At 36.6% G+C, this 23,892-nt stretch overlaps 1 protein-coding gene across 4 annotated transcripts; it reads left to right on the top strand.

Annotated features, from left to right (window-relative positions):
- Window positions 1–6,155: 6,155 nt before the first annotated feature.
- Window positions 6,156–23,821, top strand: LOC306885413 (zinc finger protein 362-like). Of its 4 annotated transcripts, XR_013785534.1 has the most exons (13): window positions 6,156–6,945; window positions 9,796–9,863; window positions 10,191–10,485; window positions 11,908–12,030; window positions 13,145–13,183; window positions 14,289–14,455; window positions 15,301–15,377; window positions 16,789–17,013; window positions 19,497–19,664; window positions 19,870–19,948; window positions 20,434–20,592; window positions 21,769–22,485; window positions 22,923–23,821. XR_013785534.1 is itself a non-coding variant. In XM_079441904.1 (12 exons), the coding sequence occupies exons 2-12, from the start codon at window positions 9,801–9,803 to the stop codon at window positions 22,144–22,146; spliced, it is 1,770 nt and encodes a 589-aa protein (XP_079298030.1). In that variant the 5' UTR covers window positions 6,156–6,945; window positions 9,796–9,800; the 3' UTR covers window positions 22,147–23,821. The 4 variants fall into 4 exon arrangements, 3 of the variants coding, with proteins under 3 accessions (XP_079298030.1, XP_079298029.1, XP_079298031.1); XM_079441904.1 differs by having other exon boundaries at window positions 11,911–12,030; window positions 21,769–23,821; XM_079441903.1 differs by having other exon boundaries at window positions 21,769–23,821.
- Window positions 23,822–23,892: the final 71 nt, after the last annotated feature.

Here is a 23,892-nt window from a genome sequence, read left to right as displayed (position 1 = left end):
TATTGTTAATATTTAATGTTATTTGTGAATTAACCAATGTTAAAAAACAACATTATTTAACTGTTGTTAGTTAACATCATTAATAAATATATACCATTTAATGTTGATCAAAATCAATTCCAAAATGTGTTAATATATTATTACATTTTAAAGTTTTATCTTTTGAACATGACTATTTTTCTAATATTAAAAATATTTTGTTCATTGTTAGTTCATTGTAAGTTCATACTATCAATGAAGAATTAACATGCTGTAAAAAATATATTTTTCATTGTTAGTTCACGTTAATTAATGCATTTCCTAATGTTAAGAATTGAGACCTTATTATAAAGTGTTATCAAAATCTTTAATGATTTATAAGCATTTTTTAAAGATTTTAAAAAACAGACCCTCTCTCTCTCTTTCTCTCTCTCACCCACTGGCTCAATCCACACAGTCACTCACACAGTCACTCACACCCCACCCCCACCCCCACCCCTCACTCAGCTGCAGGCTGACAGGGATCTCTCACTCAGAAGCAGTCTAAGTCTAACTCTCTGATAGTTTTCAAATTTTCTCCTCTGCATAGTGTATTGTAAATTCATGAAATTAATCACATATCCTCAGACTGTATTGTTCTGTGTATGTAATTTTTTATGAAGTGTTTGGAAGCTGCTCTTAAAAGATAAAAAAAAAAAAAAAATGATCTTTTTTACTGTAACTTTAATAAATTGCCATTAAATCATCGTTCAAGATATCCTAAATCCGTCCGCAATTTAGCATCTTCAGTATTTTGGCATCATGATAAAAAATGTTTGGTGTGATTTCCGTGTTTCTGCTTGGAGGAGTATTAATTTGTTTACAGCCCGTTTTTAAAAAAAACCCACATTAAAATAAATATAGCCGACTTCCTGTTGGTCGTAGCTAATGACTGTAAATTAGAAAGTTGTCCGGATTAATTAGAACAATTTATGTACCGAGTTTGGGGTCTGTAGCTAAAACTAACCCCCTCATTTTTGACAAAAGGTGGCGCTATAGAGTGCCTCTTCCACGCCCGTTTATGAGCTTTTTCCAGTGTCTAACTATCATTAATACTCATATGTGTGTTGAGTTTCATGACATTCTAAACATGTTATCTGCCTCAAAATCACCAGAAACGAATTTTCAACTTTGACACGTTGCCATGGCAACATAATTTTAGATATCAATATTCCCTTCACAGTTTTACATCGGCCGTGTTTTGACATTATTCTGGTGAAGTTTGAAGCAAATCGAGTAAAAATAAGATGCTGAATTCAAAGCATTTTGAAAACGACACACTTCCTGCAGCCAGTTGGTGGCGCTATAACTTTCAGTCATAATAGTCACATCTATCCGATCGGCATCATACAACGAACAAATCACTGAAGTTTGATCTACATCATACAATGTGTGTGGACGTTATTAGGCATTTCCTGGGTCTCATTTTTCGCCATAACTTCATCGCCTCGCCACGGGCAAACCGTTCGACATATCAAAAATATCTTCGCAATTTAGCGTCCCCAATGTCCTGAGATCATGTTCACCGAGTTTGGTGGCAATCGTATGGAAATCCTCAGAGGAGTATATCAAATTCCAGAGCATGCGCTTTTTAAACAGCCCTGAATAGCCGACTTCCTGTTGGGCGGAGCCTAAGACATGCTGCGTGAAAGTTGTTCAGCTCAATGAGTTCTATATGTGTACCGAGTTTCATATGAATACGTGCAAGTATGTGTGAGCTATACATCAAGTTTTCTGACAATTTTCCAGGGGGCGCCGTAGAGCCCCTGTGCCACGCCCGGGTCCCAGCCTCAGCGGCGTCCTAATGGCCGCAGGTTCCAATGTGCGTGCCAATTTTCGAGAGTTTTCGGGCACGTTAAGGCCCCCAAAAGTGCCCGGATGATTGAAAAAAAAAAAAAAAAAAAAAAAAAAAAAAAAAAAAAAAAATAATAAATATAGCTGCGAGCAGCGATGACGGGCCCAAGCCGCCAGTGCATACGCCACCCCGGTGGCATCGAAAAACGGTGCCCAGCGAGCACACACAATACAGTAACCCTCTGGCAGTTTGGTTTTAAGGGATACGGCAATTAAAGGGTTAATCCAAACCATCAACTCTGTGAAACACAGACACACAGAACAACATATAAAACTTTAAATTCTGTCAAAATATATTTTTCATTGGTAGTTGATGTTAGTTAATGCATTTACTAATGTTAACAAATGAGAAATTATTAGTTACCAAAGCTTTTAATGATTTATAAGCATTTTTTTAATGATTTATTTTTCCATTAACAAACATGAATAATTTTTACTAACACAAATAAATAAAGTAAAAAATATATTGTTAATATTTAATGTTATTTGTGAATTAACCAATGTTAAAAAACAACATTATTTAACTGTTGTTAATTTACATCATTAATAATTATATACCATTTAATGGTGATCAATATTAAAAAAAATTTAAGTTTTATCTTTTGAGCATGACTATTTTTCTAATATTAAAAATATTTTGTTCATTGTTAGTTCATTGTAAGTTCATACTATCAATGAAGAATTAACATGCTGTAAAAAATATATTTTTCATTGTTAGTTCATGTTAATTAATGCATTCCCTACTGTTAACAAATGAGACTTCATTATAAAGTGTTATCAAAACCTGTAATGCTTTATAAGCATTTTTTAAGGATTTTATTGAGAAGTTTAAACAGACTCACTCTCTCTCTCTCTCTCTCTCTCTCTCTCTATCTCTCTCTCTCTCCCCCTCCACACTCACTGAACTCACACAGTCAGTCACCCACCCAGTCACCTACCGCACACATTAGAAGTACAGTGACAGGATATCTCTAAGTTTTAAATTTTTCTCCTCTCCATAGTGTATTGTAAATTCATGAAATTAATCACATATCCTCAGACTGTATTGTTCTGTGTATGTAATTTTTTATGAAGTGTTTGGAAGCTGCTCTTAAAAGATAAAAAAAAAAGTTTTCTCTTTTTTCTGTAACTTTAATAAATTGCCATTAAAACACTGTTAAAGATATCCTAAATCCGTCCGCAATTTAGCATCTTCAGTATTTTGGCATCATGAGAAAAAATGTTTGGTGTGATTTCCGTGTTTCTGTTTGGAGGAGTATGAATTTGTTTACAGCTCGTTTTTAAAAAAAAACCACATTAAAATAAATATAGCCGACTTCCTGTTGGTCATAGCTAATGACTGTAAATTAGAAAGTTGTCCGGATTAATAAGAACAATTTATGTACCGAGTTTGGTGTCTGTAGCTATCATTATATATATATATATATAATCATTAATAATTATATACCATTTAATGTTGATCAATATTAATTCCAAAATGTGTTAATATATTATTAAATTTTAAAGTTTATCTTTTGAACATGACTATTTTTCTAACATTAAAAAGATTAATAAATGCTTTTAAAAAAAATGTTCTTTGTTAGTTCATACTATCATGGAAGAATTAACATGCTGTAAAAATATATTTTTCATTGTTAGTTCACGTTAAATAATGCATTTCCTAATGTTAAGAAATGAGACCTTATTATAAAGTGTTATCAAAATCTTTAATGATTTATAAGCATTTTTTTAAGATTTTAAAAAACAGACCCTCTCTCTCTCTTTCTCTCTCTCACCCACTGGCTCAATCCACACAGTCACTGACAGCCCACCCCACCCCCACCCCTCACTCAGCTGCAGTGACAGGGAGCTCTCACTCAGAAGCAGCTCTGATAGTTTTAAAATTTTCTCCTCTGCATAGTGTATTGTAAATTCATGAAATTAATCACATATCGTCAGACTGTATTGTTCTGTGTATGTAATTTTTTATGAAGTGTTTGGAAGCTGCTCTTAAAAAAAAAAAAAAAAAAAAAGAATTCTCTTTTTTACTGTAACTTTAATAAATTGCCATTAAATCATCGTTCAAGATATCCTAAATCCGTCCGCAATTTAGCATCTTCAGTATTTTGGCATCATGAGAAAAAATGTTTGGTGTGATTTCCGTGTTTCTGTTTGGAGGAGTATGAATTTGTTTACAGCCTGTTTTTTAAAAAAACCCACATTAAAATAAATATAGCCGACTTCCTGTTGGTCGTAGCTAATGATTGTAAATTGGAAAGTTGTCCGGATTAATAAGAACAATTTATGTACCGAGTTTGGTGTCTGTAGCTAAAACTAACCCCCCCATTTTTGACAAAAGGTGGCGCTATAGAGTGCCTCTTCCACGCCCGTTTATGAGCTTTTTCCAGTGTCTAACTATCATTAATACTCATATGTGTGTTGAGTTTCATGACATTCTAAACATGTTATCTGCCTCAAAATCACCAGAAACGAATTTTCAACTTTGACACGTTGCCATGGCAACATAATTTTAGATATCAATATTCCCTTCACAGTTTTACATCGGCCGTGTTTTGACATTATTCTGGTGAAGTTTGAAGCAAATCGAGTAAAAATAAGATGCTGAATTCAAAGCATTTTGAAAACGACACACTTCCTGCAGCCAGTTGGTGGCGCTATAACTTTCAGTCATAATAGTCACATCTATCCGATCGGCATCATACAACGAACAAATCACTGAAGTTTGATCTACATCATACAATGTATGTGGACGTTATTAGGCATTTCCTGGGTCTCATTTTTCACCATAACTTCATCGCCTCGCCACGGGCAAACCGTTCGACATATCAAAAATATCTTCGCAATTTAGCGTCCCCAATGTCTTGAGATCATGTTCACCGAGTTTGGTGGCAATCGTATGGAAATCCTCAGAGGAGTATATCAAATTCCAGAGCATGCGCTTTTTAAACAGCCCTGAATAGCCGACTTCCTGTTGGGCGGAGCCTAAGACATGCTGCGCGGAAGTTGTTCGGCTCAATGAGTTCTATATGTGTACCGAGTTTCATATGAATACGTGCAAGTATGTGTGAGCTATACATCGTGTTTTCTGACAATTTTCCAGGGGGCGCCGTAGAGCCCCTGTGCCACGCCCGAGTCCCAGCCTCAGCGGCGTCCTAATGGCCGCAGGTTCCAATGTGCGTGCCAATTTTCGAGAGTTTTCGGGCACGTTAAGGCCCCCAAAAGTGCCTGGATGATTGAAATAAAAAATAAAAAAAAAAATAAAAAAAAAAAAAATAATAATCCTTAGAAGAACAATAGGGCCCTGCGCCTTACTGGCTTGGGCCCTAATAATCCTTAGAAGAACAATAGGGCCCTGCGCCTTACTGGCTTGGGCCCTAAATATTAAAGAACAAAAGGTACGAGTATAATAATGATTCTAACATAACACTAAGCCAAACAACAAAAAAACAAAAAACTATGTGTATGTTCAACCACACACACACACACACACACACACATATACACACACACACACACACACACACACACACAGAAACACCCCTGGCAAAGTGTGGTTTTGGACGATATCAGCATAAATCCTTTTTTGGTGCAAATACATTAAAGTAACTTGACAGTATCATTGAAGACCAGCAATAAAACATAATAATGGTGACATATACATGTCAAAGTCAGACATGCCCCTTTGCCAGCTCTGATGCCTGGTTACTGGTTTTTAAAAGATTTTTGGGTCAGCACACCTCAATACTGTAGCTTCAACAACTGATTACCAATTCAGAGTCAATGTTTGAATAAACTAACAGCTCGGATGCCCAGATTATGCAGAGCTGTAATAGCTGCTAATATTGCATATTTTGATGAATCGAAAATTACATTTTTTTTCTATGTATAAACTGTTTATGTAATAAAATATGTTAATCACAAATTAAAAAGGATTCATGCCAATATTGTCCAAAACCCCACTTTTCTAGGGCGTTTCCAAACTTTTGGAGGGCAGTGTACACATATACATTTATAAATTCAATTTACATATCACTTCAGTTCCATTTAGTTTGCTGAAGTATTAAAATAACTCAAATTAACCAAAAATTAATAAAAGACCTATGCAGACTATATATTAAATATATTGCTATTTAAATACCTGTACAACTTTTTTGCACATTCCTCTTTATTACTATTTAAGTCAACAACATACTGCCCTGCACATTTATATTTATATCTATATTTTTTATCTTTTATTTTATTTCTTTCTACTTTCTTTTCCTTAATATTTGTATTCTATATAATTGCACTGTCCTTGGAGCGGACCTGACCTACATTTCTCTGCTGGTTATACTCTGTATAATTGTGCATGTGACGAATAAAAATCTTGAATCTATGACTATATATGCAGACTTTTATAATAAATTCAGACATAATTTAACTAAAATATAAATAAATAACACATGCAAATCAAACGACAGTAATGCTTACAAATAACACTGCCAAACACATGCTATAAAACCACAACTTACACATAGTAAGAAATGGTTATACAAAACGTAAACAGAAGTGAAACGAGTAGTAGGAAAGAGGATAACTAAAATGCGATACTTATTATCTATTAAATATAAAGCCATAAAATAAAAACCTAACCCTAACTATTAAATGCACCGTATTAAAGCAACATATCTACAAGAATTGAAAAGGCACGCATATTTCATATAAATGAGAGTTGGCGACGTTTTCACATTTCTTATTTCACAGTTAAATATAAAGCGAATAGCATGCACTTTATGGCTTTGAGCAAATATATATTACAAGGACACAAATCCATTTATAGGTGAATTTTGTTTTTTGGACAAAAATGCATGACCTCACATGGCGGAAGTGAGTTTAGCGGTTCGATCATTTTGACCTCATTCACCGGAAGTGTAGTCGAGCGGAGTCGGACAGCCCTTCGCGAGCGAAAAAAATAGAAAAAAATTGAGGAAAAAAAATCGGTGAATCCAAGGGGTTCGGGCGGATTTGGACGAAGTTTCCGAACTGTCCCGGCCCGGAGGAGCCCTGGGGGTTGAAAGGGAATCGCCAGCACCGGTAATTAACACAGGGTTATAAGTCAATTGTGAATTCTTTATCCAAATTTGAGCAACTCACGCGGGCGCTTCTCCCCCTGTCTCGCCAGCCGGAAGTCTGCATGAAGCTGCGTCTCTCGCATTAGCGTCGACGTTTTTTTTCTCTCTTCGGTTTTTTTTTTTTTTTTTTTTTATCCTCGACTTTTTTTTCTTTTTTATTTTTTCAGCGAGACTAACCGAGCGAGTGAGGGAGGCATAGGGGCATTATTGTTTGCAAGCGGAAGTTTACATGCTGCATAGCTTTTAGATAGTGCTTCTTTCTTTGCGTGCATAACAAAAGCTGACATTTTAATGGAGGCTGGTTGAGGAAGCCCTGATATCATTAATGGATGGTTTTGTGCCTTTCCTCATGCATATGCTATTAACATTGTCCCATTAGATAGAAATGTGCAAAATTAGCTGTCATTGCATCAAAACACGCATGCAACCCTTATAAAGGAATAAAAACGCGACGTTTTCGCTTCCATTGACTTTATTTAGGCGTGCATACGAAATGAAAGACTATGTCAGAAGTCTCCACATATGCTTTGGTTTCTTTATGATCAGCAGTCGCAGACAGATTTGGCAGGATCGCGAGGCGATGCTTTTGTTTTGATGCCTATTTATAGCGCGCGCGAATCTCGATGCAAGTTCTGCATTTCTCGTGCGTTATATAATGCGCCGTGCAGTTGCAACAGACAACAAACTGTGTGTAGAGAAAACCAAATAACATTAAAGTGTTATGTTTTATTTCACCCTTTTTATAAGTGTTATTTCTTTCAAATTTGTACTAATTTAGCACTGCTGGAAAAAAGCTCTGCTGGTGCCTCAGTATGTTCAGGATGGTCTGTTGGCTGGTTTAAAGTTGACATGAAATTAAAATCTGTTTTCTAAATGCATATTACAGATTATATTGTGAACAGTTCATCTGTATATGTGTTTGTTATGTGTAATCAAAATATCAACCCTCGGGTGAAAATGACACTTTTCTCTGGTGACACATGCAGGACTTCTCCAATCATTTAGTCCACTTTAACCCCGCCCCTGCAATCTCTCATTCATGTCTTCTATTTTGACCAGGGTTATTATAGTTAACTTAACCTAATGGGAAATTTAAACCTCAAAGGTGGCACAGAAGCACTTCTGAAGTGGCATTTAGGTGTTTTTACACACTGTTTAATGCTGCTCAGTGGATGAATAAATGGATTTAGACAGCAATCACGACTGTGTACTTGGAAAATTCTGGATGCACTTGGCCGAAACCCAAAACAGAAACAGAAAATGCTTTATAATAATTATTTATTATTTTATTACATAATAAAAATTAATTTGGTAAGACTTTTTAATTTAACTCAGTAATCTTAATGATGCTAAATAAAAAAAAAAACAAGCTAATAACCACACTTTTATTGAAAGTAAAATTGGACAGAAAATATATTAATATATATAAATATCACTATATTATTTTCAATCAGTTCGATACTTATATAACGTTTTTTTGACTAATTATCCAAATAACGTATATAGTCCTGCAAAGCTATTATTATAATAGCGTGTGAGCAGAGCATAACGTCACGAGAGGGGTAGCATCATCAGCTGTACTACCCCATGTTACAGCATAGTAGCACTATTGCAAACAGGAACAAGTATACTACATAGAAATGTCCTGTTTGTGCATTATTTGAGCGGACTTTGCTTTTCCATTGAGCATGAGTGGAACCAGGGTTGCCAAGTCTGTGGATTTCCTGCAGAATTAGGCTGCTTTTAAACTGTTGCTGCATAAAGTATATTTGACTAAAATGCTTGTACTGAAATATTTTATATTCTACCAATGATAAAACTGCAGTAGATGTTAGGTTTTGTGAAGGGGGGCCACTAGTAAGGAGCCCTTGATTTATTTATGATCACTACAATATATTGGTTTTCAACAGTGACTGTGAAATATACATGTTAGGTACAGGAGTTTTAATATTTGGGATATGGTCATTGGGCTATTTTTGATTGGCCATTCAGCTACCTTTCTTATGCAGACCTGGCAACCCTGGTGGAAAGCCAGAGTGCAATATTGAGTGGAGCGTCACAAAGCGCTGTGACGATGGCTAAAGGGAGAGTGCATCTTGTGTGCTAAATATGTTTTTCTATTTCGGCTGAAAACCAAAAATACAATTTTCCAGCGGCTGAAATTTCAGTATATCCCTAATAAAAACCATAAAAGTGTATAATGATGCTGAAATACCACTAATTTCAATGTGCGTTACAAAACAAAAAAATATTGGTCACTTGCATTTCATCTCGACTTTAAAAGGTTTTATTTGGTCAGTCTGTTGAACTATAGTTGGCCAACAAGTTAAACCAGCAGAGTACCCGATGGCTAGACTGAGAGACCAGCAAACAATCTTAGGCTGGTTCAAGTTGTTGTTTTTTTCCTGTATTGTGCAGGCTGAGTTGGCATGCATGCATTTTTTATTTTATGCATGTCAGTTGTGTTTTACACATTGGGTCGTGCATGCATTGTGATTCCTAACCCAACACGCCTCTTTGCCAAACATCCACCTGCAAGATGCTCCAAAGTTCTTTGCTTACAAAGAAATAAATCACAACTGTCAAAAGGATGAAGGTGCATGATATTTGGCAGGTGTTTCATAGAAAATATTAGGAAAAAATCATTTTTATATTATGCAAGGTACTTGGGTGCCAACATGAATACAGTACAGTTCAAGTGAGTGAATAAACCTACAGGCAACAGGAGAAACATAAGGACGAGGTGTCATTTCACAAGTGTTGCCAGAGGCAGAGTGGGTGTTTTACAAGTTATGTTGCTTTTCAATTGCAGAAATAATGGAAGATTCCCATTTCAACTCATCATACTTTTGGTCTCCCGTTCCAACAGTGCAAGGACAGGTAGACAACTTATCATTGGACTCTCTTGTACAGTACATCCTTGTGTCTTTAACAGACACCCCATGCTTATAGAGCACAATCTAGTAAATCAAAAAAAAAAAAAACAAGCATACCAGTTCAGGATGGCTAACACCAGCCTCGCACTGATCCATGTGAAAGTTACACACTGAAAGCCCTGCACCAGCATACAGAAAAAGTAACCTTTCCCTCGCTGCTCTCTCCTTCTTCCCCTTCACCCTTCATCTGCGTTTATCTCTCAATCCATCCTCCTTTTCTCTTTCCTCCTTCCCCATGTTTTTTTCCATTCATTCCCCCTTGCGAATTTAGATTGAGAACGCCATGTTTCTGAATAAGATGAAAGAGCAGCTGGGGCCGGACAAGGGCGCTGCTTTTCCGCACTCGTCCGCGGCGCACTACCCCACGGCGGTGCTGACGGTGCCGGGCTCGGTCGCCATGGACACGGGAACCGTTGGGAGGGTGCCGAAACAGGAGGGTGGAGGAGGAGGAGCGAGCGGGACAGCAGGGGGGCAAATATCTGGCATGGGAGCGCACCTGCACCCACCTCACACGTCTCAGAACATCACGGTGGTGCCTGTCCCGACTACTGGCATCATGACAGCAGGTGGGTATTCCACGTATATATATATATGTGTGTGTGTGTGTGCGTGCCGTGTATATGTACACTGCCACTGAAAAGTTTGGGATCTTTAAAGTAAGATTTTTAATGTCTTTTAAATGAGTCTCTTCTGCTCATCAAGGCTGTAATTATTCGATCAAAAATACTGAAAAAACAGTAATATTGTGAAATCTTATTGCAATTTCTAATATTGGTTTCCTATTTTAATATACTTTAAAATATAATTTATTTCTGTGACGCAGCGCTGAATTTCCAGCATCATTACTCCAGTCTTCAGTGTCACATGATCCTTCAAAAATCATTCTAATATGCTGATTTATTATGAATGTTGAAACTGTTGTGCTGCTTCATATTGTTTCTTGGAACATGTGATACTTTTTTCTTTGATTCTTTGATGAATACAAAGTTAAAAAGAGGAAAAGAAAGGACGTGACGTGTGGGCAAGTATGGTGACCCATACTTGGAATTTGTGCTCTGCATTTAACCCATCCAAGTGCACACACACAACAGTGAGTAGTGAACAAACAAACACATGCACACACACGCACCGTGAACACACACCCGGAGCAGTGGGCAGCCAATGCTGCAGTGCCCGGGGAGCAGTTGGGGGTTTGAAATAGAAATATTTTCTAACAATATAAGTCTTTACTATGACTTCTTATTCATTTAACACATCCCTCATGAATAAAAGTATTAATTTCTTAAAAAAAAGAAAGAAAAAAATGTACTGACCCCAAACTTTTGAATTGCATTGTATATTGTAACACAATTTCTTTTTTAAATAAATGCTGTCCATTTAAACACGCCCCCACAAATCTAAGTTACTGTGTTGGAAAATATGCATAACACCGCCCAAATGTAAATGCAAAGAAAGAAGGCGTAACTTTTATTCCCTCTGTAGTATTGTTGCCGTCTCTGCCATGGAAGATATTCCAAATATGCTAAGGGGCGTAACATTTCCATCACACGCTTGAGGTATTCAGCCAATCACAATGCACTGGATAGCTGGCCAATCACAGCACACCGCGCTTTTCAGAACAAAGTGTACATAATCTACACGCATGTAAATAATTAAAGCACATATATTCAACCTGCATCACATATGTATTTAATTGAATCGAACAATTAATATGTCATTAGATTAATATGTCATGCAGCCTTGATAAATGGTAAAATAATGCGTTTCATGAATTCTTGTTCGTGGGATGCACCACTTCCGGTATTTCGGCGCTTACTCGACATGGGCAAAATGCAATCAAGGTTTTTTTCTTCTTTTTTTTAAATCGAGTATTTGAATTGAATCGATGAATTTAAGCCCTTACATTTATATAGCTTCAGAAATCAAATGTTAATGTAATGAGGTTATCAGAATCTGTTTAATTGATGTGTTTGTCCTCTGCCTCTCAGCAGGGTTAGTGATCACGACTCCTCAAGGGGCACTGGTCACTCCTCCTGCCTCTTCTCAGTCTTTTGTTTCTGGACCACCCACAACAACCATGATTGTGTCCGCTTTACACCCAACAAACACAGGTAAACTATTTTACTCCCCTTTCTGACCCTTCCAAAATATACACATTTTTAACATGCTGCAGTTTATACCTTCCATACTTATGGTAAACAATAATGATGGTAAAAACCAAAAGAAGAATGTAAGAATGTTAAAACAAAGAATATTTTGTATAGAACTTTACAATAAGTAACATTACATTTGAATTAATTAATCAGAAAATTATGAATCTATCTGTATACACACATTTGTAAGATATTTGAATGTTTTCGAAAATGGTCTCAACAAGGCTGCATTTATTTGATCAAAAAAGAGTAATATTGTGAAATATTATTAGTTTCAAATAATGGTTTTCTATGTGAATATATTGTAAAATGTACTATATTTCTGAGATCAAATCTGAATTTTCAGCATCATTCCTCCAGTCTTCAGTGTCACATGATCCTTCAGAAATCACTCTAATATGCTGATTTGCTGCTCAAGAAACATTTCTGATTATTATCAATGTTGAAAACAGTTGTGCTGCTTCGTATTTTTGTGAAAATTGGTAAATATTTTATTTTTAGAATTCTTTGATGAATAGAAAGCTTCATTTGAAAATGAAAAATTGTATAACATCATAAATGTCTTTACTGTTACTTTTGATCAGTTTAACACATCCTTGCTGAATAAAAGTATAACGTCCACTGCAGCCAAAAAAAACATTTATTTTCTTGCAGTTACTTTAAAACAATGTTCCTGTTATCATGCAAAATTCATAGCTCTCCATTTTTACACAGTGAATAGTGACAGTTATATAGACATTTCTTAGTCACAAATAATTAATGGTGGCCTTAGTCATAATATTAAGAGCATGTGTTTGATTGAGCATTTCCTTCTTATATAGCAACAGATAATACACCACACATCGCAGAATATTGATTATTCTCATAATTGTTTTTCATGTCACTTTCACTGTATAAGCACCCGACACACACACACATGCTTGTTTACTCAGCCAGTCTGAGAGCCAAAGAAGCTGTAGGAAGTGAAAGTGAGAGTGACTGTGGGAGGTAGCGAGAAGGGATGGATGATGGATGAACTGAGAGAGGGACAGCGAGCTCTATATGTTGAGAATGTTCTGCTCTTTTCTGTCAGAGGCTGTCCGGCCCCCTTCCCTCTATCTCCACAGCCACTGTAAGTATAATAGCACGTGTACATCTCTACCAGAAACCTGCAGTCAATCACACTCACATCACTAAAACACTTATGCAGTCAAATAACACATTATTACATTTGGTATCTGTTGGCTTGAAATAGCAGTTCTTGCTTGGATTAGATTTTGGTTATTTAAAAAAATTCAAATAAGAACGAAATTATTTCATTTAATACAGTCATTTGGCTTTAAATTTGGGTCAGACATATAAGATTAGTCATTTGGAAACCAAAATGGTTTGTCTTTTAAAGGTGCTGTATGTAATTTATTTGACTCTACTAACGCATAAACATGCTATAATATGTTTGCAGATATTTAGGAAACATGTTCACATACACTTATTTCTTTGAAAAATAACGCTACAGTCAGTTATTTGACTTTGAAATGTGGGTTCCGTGTCGGAATGTCTGTTTTTGTTTTGGTCTGTGTGATTCCGCACACTGCCAATTTACCCAATAGTATTTCAACACCCCGGGTTGCCAGTTGATGGAAAACACTGCGTATTGCAGCCATGAAGACCAGCAAACGAATTGGGTCAGAAATCGCAGTTTCTACCCGACCTAAAAAGCTTCAGCATCCATCTAAACGGCTCTATGAATAGAGGAATATTAAACGCAGATAAATCAACTCAACAATGTACAGTTCCATTGTCATTTGTTCTCATTCCTGTGGCGTGTTCACAATCTGGCAACCCATTTGAGCATTGAGTGTGAGAAGGGAGGGGTCGGGATAAACAAATATCTCTCATATTTTGAATTTGGACTGCAGTACCCATTTCAACCGTTAGCTGTCAATATTACATAGTGCACCTTTAAAATTGGGTCATTACAATGTTTCAAATGCATATTTAGGTTTTAGTGCACATTTATGTCTGTTTTAACTGAAATGTTTACTAAATAATTGTTAATCAATGTCAGTGTGAAGGATTTGATGTCAGACCTTTAAATTTCAGACATTTTTTTTGAAGACAGCAAAGTTTAAAACTCATTGCCTTTATCCTCTGAATGCAGAGTTGCAGGAAGAAATAATGCAGATTATGTTTCATAATATTATATTACTCTGTTTTTACCCCGCTGACACAAACAGACAAGAAAGAGGACGGTAGTATTCAACCCGCTGTAGTCATGCCACTTCCCTCAAAGCGGGGCAGAAAGAAGAAGTCCATGATGCCAAGGGCAGGTCCCGTTTCAGCCCATGCACTCGCCACAGGAAGTGATGCGCTGATTCTTGCACACCTGGCTGCTGGGGGACAGGTGAGACGTCATCATTTTACCTTTATGTTTATGTTACACTGCCCTGCATCATATTCACTGTTGTGAATGGTGCTGTTTCCAAATTCAGTTCTTGTTTTGCTCGAGCATGTCACACTTTCTCACTAAATATTATGCATTTTGTAGAGTTGTAGCTTTTGGTAACCATATGAAGAAATTGATTTGTCAAAATCAGCCAACTTTCACATGTATGACATTATTTTATGCCTAATCATGCTTTCAAGCTTAGAATTCCAGCCAGTGACAGAAGAAAATGCAAACATGATGCAGATTTTGTGGCAAAAAAGACGATTTATTTATGAACATGTGTTTATGTAAAGTTCATTGAAATTAAATTCAATGTATTTGTGCATATTTTTCCACTCCATTGCAGATTGCAAGTTAAATGGTACGTTTTAAAAACTTCTGTTTGTCATTAAATTATTAAATCTACTTAAGCTGATTCATATTACACATAAGTAATTTCAAATAATTAATTCTTAATTTGTGAACAAAAATGTACATGATGGAAAGTTTTTATTGATATTTTTAATCTCAGCATCATCAGATTAGGTAATATTAGGACTTTATTGGTAATCGACAGATGTTTTTTTTCAAGATGCAGGTCTGTGTTATTGTCCAAACAAGCCGTCACTGATAAGCCAATTTAGAAAAGGGGTAACATTTTTAAAGATCTTAAAATAGAGAGAGGTAAACCAAATTGAGACACTTTGTTAATTTAGTTTTATTGTTTCCCTAAATTGTCTATTGTACTAAAGGTGTTGGCTGATGCAAAAGTAAAAGTTTGCCTGTATTAAGATGCTCACTGAATTTTTTTGCTTTTACAGCACAACACGAGTGACCCATATGACCTTTCCAATGATGAGGATGATCATCCAGGCAAAGATGGGAACAAGTCATACAGGTGCATATTATAACTTAAAGGAACACTCCACTTTTTTTTGGAAATAGGCTCATTTTACAACTCCCCAAGAGTTAAACAGTTGAGTTTTACTGTTTTTGAATCCATTCAGCCGATCTCTGTGTCTGGCGGTAGCACTTTTAGCTTAGCATAGATCATTGAATCGGATTAGACCATTAGCATTTGGTCATCAAAAATGACTAAAGAGTTAACTTTAGATGTAACTACAGAAGAGTCAAGCTTTAAATAGGAAAATTATCGAAACTCTTTGGTCATTTCTGAGCGAGATGCTAATGATCTAATCTGATTCAATGATCTATGCTAAGCTAAGCTAAAAGTGGTACCGCCAGACCCGGAGATTGGCTGAATGGATTCAAAAATGGTAAAACTCAACTGTTTAACTCTCGGGGAATTGTAAAATGAGCCTATTTTCAAAAAAAGTGGAGTGTTCCTTTAAAGGGATTGTTCATCCAAAAATGAACATTCTGTCATTAATTACTCACCCTCGTGTCATTCCAAACCCGTAAGACCTTCATTCATCTTCAAAACACAATTTAAGATATTTCTGATGGAATCTGAGAGCTCTCTGACCCTCCATGGACAGCTAAGGTCCTTACAAGATCTATGAGAATACTTTTTGTGTGCAAAGAAAAAAAAAAAACGACTTTATTCAACAATTCATCTCCTCCGCGTCACCCTACAGCGCCATTGTGGAGAATATCCACTGAACGTAAACAACGTTTAGATCAAAGCACGTGCATACGTTGTGATGCTCTCCAAAATGGCACTAGTGTGAGGAGATGAATTGTTGAATAAAGTCATTATTTTTGTTTTCTTTGCACACAAAAATTATTCTCGTAGCTTTGAAAAATTACGGTTGAACCACTGATGTCACATGGATTATTTTAACGATGTCCTTGCTTTGTTTATGAACCTTGATCGTGTAAAGATCCTTGTTGTCTATGGGAGGGTCAGAGAGCTCTCGGAATTCATCAAAAATATCTTAATTTGCGTTCCGAAGAACTCAAAGAAAGAAGAAGGTCTTACAGATTTGGAACGACATGAGGGTGAGTAATTAATGACAGAATTTTCATTTTTTTGGTGAGCTATCCCTTTAAGAAATAAATAGCCATTTTCTTAAATATTTGCAGGCTTGGTTAATTTTAGTGTGCATTAAACACTGCAACACACTGAAACTATTTGAATGTGTATTCGTGCCTTTATTTGAACTTTTAAGTTTAATTGCATGACATTTCTGCCACCTTACAAAAGGTAGCGTCTATAAAGATGATAAATGGAATGCAAATGGAATTCATGAGATACATTGTGACATTTCTCAAGGCTGTTTTAGTGGGGGGTTTTTTAATGATTTTTTCTGAGTATTTCGAATGCAAATGCACATTTTTCTCTGTAGGTGCCGAATGTGTGCGTTGACGTTTTTCAACAAATCAGACATGCAAATTCATGCCAAGTCTCACACAGAGGCGAAGCCCCACAAGTGTCCTCACTGCTCCAAATCCTTCGCCAACTCCAGCTACCTGGCGCAGCACATCCGCATCCACAGCGGCGCCAAACCCTACACCTGCTCCTACTGCCAGAAAACCTTCAGACAGCTCAGCCACCTACAGCAGCATACACGGTACGCATGTGTGTGTGTGACTTACCAAAGGATGCACTGCTACACTTGAATCAGTGTTTTTCAGCAGCTCAGAGCATCTTGTCAAGATGAGAAAAATCACATTACGTCAAGCACTTTTTGACAGCTGACCAATGACAAGCAAGTGGCGCGTCATTTCCATAACACCAAAAAAAAAAAAAAATGGAGAACATAGCCGGTAGACAGATCATATTAGTTTCAGAGCACAAAGCTCTATCTATTCTAAAATATGCCACAAAACCGTGTATCATCCAACCGGAGCTCCTTGACTAAATTGTTGTAAGCACCATACTGTTTTTTCTTCCCCGTATAATGTCGCGCACCCACAAACGTCGTTGTGAACCAACATTACCCTTGCCGTTAACTTCAAGAGCCAACATTTGACTCTCTCAACATTTATGAAGCACACAGCGCTAGGCTACCATTGCAGCTGTTGTTATAGCAACAAAATATGCCCTCGGCTGCAATTTGTAACAAAACGCAGCCAGCTTTTTATTTGACTAAAAAAGTGCTCGTCAACTAACACACCCTTAGTTGTGTTTTCGTTTCGGATAAGCATGTTTATCTTTCCTTTTTCCATTCTCTCTTTCTCTTGATTACCTTCCTGTCCTTTCCCACCCTGACGGGGTGACATTTGAGCTTGCACACACTTCTAGTGAAAAACCGGACAATATACTCTCTGCAGATAGACGCAGGTGTTTTTGTCTCATGCTAATCACATGCATCTGCTTGTCTTATTTCACACCACAATGTCTGACTTTCTTTTGGAGTCCTGTTGACATTCTTGTGGCACTGTATTCTTGCAAAGCTTTTTTATTTAATGTTTTAAATCTGCTTTCTTGTGTGGGTAAAATATTGTTTTTCCAATTAATCAATCTTCAAGATCGATCTTTTACTCTATGCATATTTGGTCCGTGTAGGCAGCTCTGTTGTTTTTAAATAGATTTAAAAAAAAATATTTTAAAATATTGTGTTGCCCAGTATTTTGACAGAACATTTGTACATGAAATCTTTTGATTGATACTAGTGCTGTCAAATGATTAATCGCATCCAAAATAAATGTTTTTGTGTACATAATATATGTATGTGTACTGTGTATATTTATTATGTATATATAAATATACACATATGCATGTATATATTTCAGAATTTTTTTTATATTAAATATATTTATTTATAATATACATTTGATTAATATAAATATAGACATAAATATTTTAAAAATATATATACTGTATATGTGTATTTATATATACATAATAAATATACACAGAACACACACATTATGCAAACAAAAACTTTTTGTATGCGATTTTTGTAAATTTTGTATGCGATTAATCGTTTGACCGCACTAATCTATACATATAAATATGGTTATATGATATGTATGTTTATAGACTCATTCAAAACTTTTCTATACTCTTTTATGGGAGTTTTCAGGAGTATACAATTTTAGAATAATTTTGCATAGGGCTGGGCGATATGGTCAAAAAAATTGTCAGGATAAAATTGTTCATATCAGTTGATATTGATTATCACAATAACTGGCAAATCTTTATTTCTTTCAAGTTTAAAGGCAGAGTTTTGCTCGTAAGTAGAAGTTAAATGTGGTTTTAAACTACTCTTTATGATCAGAACATGGCAAACATGTCACGTTTTTGAATTCTTTACACATTTTTTTATTAAGATATAAGGAAAAGTTTAGATTACATTACATTACATTACCAGATTACATTTTTTTGTCCCTTTGAAATTGCACATTTGACAGTATGGATGCATGGTTTTTAGTTAGTACTGTCCTAAGATATTTAAATATGTATAGTCCACAAGACAAAATAAAAAGGAAAATCAGTGTGTCAATAAGCAGCACTATTGTTTAGCTCTTTGACGCAATGTCATGTAATATTCTGCGTTATTTTTAGTTCGTAAAAACTAATAGGAATTATATTTATCAGCAATAAACTTTAATTGAAGCCTGGCAGGCTAGAAGGTTTAAAAGCATGTCATTTTGTCTCCATTTGCTTCTGTATTATCTGTGTTTCTTCTCTACGTTATCTGGCTTGTGTCATATCTTCTTTCTCTTCTTTCCATGTCATTTCTATGCTGTTGGACAAGAATGAGTCTTTAATTGAATTCCATCTTACTCTGCTTATCTTCATCATGTCTGTTTCATCTGCTCTGGCTAGTTTCATATAACCCGATAGTTAGGGAGGGGAAAGGAAGCTGGTAAGAGAGAGAATGAGAGAATGAGAGAGGATAAGATGAAGTGCCTTGTGTTTTTGTGTGCTGTGTTTCATAACTCAGACACCACAATGAGCACCGTCACATTGCTAAAAGCATGTAACCTACCACATGTTTGATGATACGATCATGATTTGATCCAAGTAGGGCTCGTTTATTGATTCACTGGTAAATCTCTCTGTTTGTTTCTCTCTTTTCATCCCCTTCCCTTCATCCCTTGTTAGAAACCACACAGAGGGCAAACCGCACAAGTGTCCTCACTGCTCCAAATCCTTCGCCAACTCCAGCTACCTGGCGCAGCACATCCGCATCCACAGCGGCGCCAAACCCTACACCTGCTCCTACTGCCAGAAAACCTTCAGACAGCTCAGCCACCTACAGCAGCATAACAGGTAACAGACAGGGACAGACAGAATCAGTAGCCAACCATATACAGCAGCTGTCCTTTTCCTTTATACCTTCTCCTCTGTCTTCTGTCATTCTGTAGTTGAGAGGATTGTGTAGGCTTCCTGGAAACATATTTTAGACACTGCAGAATGTATTCAAGTGATCTTTAGGTCAAACGTTCTAATGAAAAGCTTCTGATTTGTTTTGAAGGATTCATACTGGTGATCGACCATACAAGTGTTCCCATCCCGGATGTGAGAAATCTTTTACCCAACTATCCAACCTCCAGGTGACCATCTTCAGCTGATTTATGAATGCTTTTATGTTCATGTTTTAGTTCATGTTAACTAATGTTGTTAACTAATTAACCTTATTGTAAAGTGTTACCGTAAAAACTTACCGACTCTGAACTTTTGAATGTTAGTAGTGACCAAATATTAGCAAGCATTTATGTCATTAAACTGTCAAACATACACTGTGCAAAAATTGAGTTTGTCAAAGGTCTGTTCAATTTGTCTGTTAAAATCTGAAATTATCTTGGGGAACTAAATGCATTACATTTTTGAGTCCCATCCATAACTGACACTTAGTTGTAATTGCATACATCATTGCCAGACATACTTTTGTAAGTGTTGTTTATTAATTCAGACCATTATAAATATTTACCAGCATGTAGCTGTCTCCATAAATCTGCTGAAAATCTGCTTGTCGATTTCATGTTAATATTATCATCAAGGCCACCGTCATGACATTTACTTGTTTGGTTTTTTTCAGTCTCATCGAAGACAGCACAACAAGGATAAGCCATATAAATGTCACAATTGCAACCGTGGCTACACAGATGCGACCAGCTTAGAGGTTCACTTGTCTACACACACGGTGAAACACGCCAAACTCTTCTCCTGTGGCCTCTGCAACCGCGCCTACACATCTGTAAGATCCCACCCATGATACCTCAATCTTGTCAAACTCCTGTTTTATTAACCTAAAATTATAGATATGAGTTTGTTAGAGATGTCGGAAGTTTTAGATAATACTGTTAGGGCTATTTGATAATTACGATACTTAATCACAATTATTTTGCACAATTCTTAATCATGATTATTTGTCTTTTTTTTGTCATTCATCAGAATTATTGCACATAAGCACAAGTCAAGAATATGTCAACACGCATGGTTTGCTTGCAGATTTAGTCGCAGCAAAAGGTGCAAACGACTGTGAAAGAGAATGGATGTATTACACTTTTATTTGAGCAGAATATCCCAACTAACTGACATATTTGCTGTTTTTTTCACAGATGCGTTTTCTTAATAATGGTTTTCTATGAGAAGAAAACTCTTAACATACAGTTTAACAACGTGCTTCATTCAGGTTACGGAAGTCGTCAGCAGCGCTGTACAGCGCTTCACTTGCTCTAGAAGGATTGTCATTTTGTTTCTAGATCGCAAAATCAACAATGTCACCAAAGAAGTGTGTTTTTGGTTGTAAGGGAAAGATAACCTTGTTCAGATTCCCGAGGAACCTAGCATTAAGGGAATTATGTTGATGTCAAAAGCTTGGCGTGCGTGTGACTATTTAGCTCCGCCCACGGCATACCTCCAGGATCTTGATAGTATTTGGAGGAAAGTGGTACAGCTCTATTTTTGATAAATGTGATAAAAATAAAGACTCTTCGGCGTTATGTAGGATATGCAGTAGTATTATTTAGGTACTCAAGATGAACAGAAACTGTGTGTTATATCCCCTTTAATGTAAAATTGTCTTTCCACTTGGATTATGGTGCCTTTGTCTTAGCATTAGACCGTGTTTATGACCAGAGAAATGTGAGAACATTTTGTTTGGCTTTCGCTGGTTGTTTTTTTTAGGACATTAAGCTATGTTACGCATTTCAGAATGTTGTAGCAGCTCTGATTGGGGGGTTTAAACTCTTGAAATCTGGCAACCGCAGCCAGCTTGTGGAGGCTTGTTACCAGTTTAAGATAATGCCAAATTAAAATGCAGAGAAAAAGAAACAGTGGGCAAATAGCGATTTTGCCTAATCTAGAATATGATTTATCACGCAACCCTACTTTATGTTGACACATTTTTCTGATTGTGTTACTTTTCTAGGAGACGTACCTGATGAAACACATGCGAAAACACAACCCCGACCCTCTGACAGTAGCAGCTGCAGTAGCTGCCCAGCAAGCCCAGCAGGGCCAGAATCCGGCTCAGCCCTCAGGCAGGGGTCGCGGGCGAGGCAGGGGGGCCGGAGCTGCGTCAGCCGGGGCGGGAACAGCGGCACAAGTGCAGAACCAACCCAACCCGCCAACCAGTTACTCTGTTACAGAGGGAATACCCTGCCCTTTCGACCTGCACCAGTACAAGACCGTGTCAGCTGGAGAGATCCAGTACAAACCGGTCACCGTGGCCGACCTGACGGCCCACAAAGACCTCTGCCTCACCGTCTCCACCTCTGCCATCCAGGTGGAGCACATGAACTCGTAGAGGAACTTGAGGAGAATGAGAGCGAGAAGGTGGGGTGAGGAGAAACGGACCACGAATTGGATAGGAAATAAAATACTGCCTTGGGACAGAGGAGGATTTCCAAATACAGACTGGCAGGATGGGAGAGCAGGTTTGCAAACTGAGGAGAAAAGGACAGATGGAAGAGGAGCACATGAACTCTTATGAGTTGTCTTTCTTTAGACTTGCTCTGCAGTGTCACACAAAAGGCCTTAAACGGTCATGGTGGCTATTTTCAGTTAGCAGCTATTGAAATGTACCATACCCAGCCCCAATTCTGTCCCTTTGGCTACTTTGGATTTCAACAGTCAAGCTGCGGAAGTAAAAATCCCATTCATTTTCTTCATAGGGGAACTCATTTTTGATAAATACTTAGAAACCATAATTGAAATTGAAATTTGGCAGTCTGAAGTGGCGATCTTCAGAATTTCCAATGACTTGAGAGGCAAGCAATGTCATAATTGACTACTTAACTTGCCCATAAATACACCACCCTCAGTTATATTTTAACATTCAACATCTTCTAATGAATAAAATTGTTAGTAATCATTTTGCACATAATATTTTTAAATGATTCCATTTCAGACATTTCATAAATGTTACAAATGCTGGTAAAGAAGAAAATAAGGACAAATACCACCAAATATCTCATAAATGCCGGTTTACAGTAATACTTAAATTAATCATGTTCTTCCAAATCCGTATGACTTTGCAAGCTCTTATGAAGTTTTAATGCCTTTTATGACACTGCTTTGCAGGCCTGCTGATTGACATTTCAAGCAAACGTGCAACTGGTTTGTCACTACCAGCCGAGACCTGTTGGAAAGAGGTGGCGAAGACTGCACTAAAGGGGAGAAGGATAAACAGAAGCTAATGGTTTATGGGAGATGGCACTTAAATGAACTTTTTTTATTCATGGTTTCTGTTTTGTCATTACATTTTAGCCATTTATCATGTATTTTTCTATTGTGCTTGTGTATGTTTGTATGTGTTTGAGTGTGCGAAGGGTTGGTTGAAAGAGCATGTAAGAGAACATTTAAAGAAGGAGATGAATGTGTGAAAACATCTATACAATTCTGTTTTGTTTTTGATTTTTTTTTAACCAGAAGAGTTTGGTTATTTTACATTTTCTTGACCCTCCCCACAAAGAGTCCTTTTCTTTTCCAGAAAGGAAGGGAGGGGGAAAAGTGTGCAGAAAACTATTTGGTTACCAGGTACTATTTGGTAGTGTTTTTTAAAAACCTTTAATACCAGTTATAACTTTGTTTTTTATGTAATATCATCATCATTATCCATTGGGAATTACTCTCTGTGTGTGTGTATATATATATATATATATATATATATATAAAGATGACATGTTCATTCAAAAAGGGAAGGATTGTCTTTCTGGTCCAGCTGAAATATGATTTTTAAAAAATGCATTAAAGGCAACGTTAGAGATCAGAGTATGGGATGTTAACATATTGCTAAACCATCCAATCACTGACCTACGTGATGCCATCTGTGTCCAGCAAGCAGCCAAGTGATTGGCTGATCCTCCATGTATAATCCTTGTATCCATATATGTCTTTGGAAAATAACACTGTTCTCAATATTATTATTAATACTCCTAATACTTATTAACTACTCTTTAAGATGACTTTGCTGTATAGATCAACACTCATTCATCTTGACATAACTGTTTCTCGTAATATGAACAATAAAAAATGATAAACATATTTTATC

Source organism: Barbus barbus (assembly GCF_936440315.1).
Source record: "Barbus barbus genome assembly, chromosome: 19".
Lineage (NCBI taxonomy): Eukaryota > Metazoa > Chordata > Actinopteri > Cypriniformes > Cyprinidae > Barbus > Barbus barbus.
The sequence above is the reverse complement of the archived record's forward strand: the minus strand, read 5'-3'. Positions and strand labels throughout refer to the sequence as shown.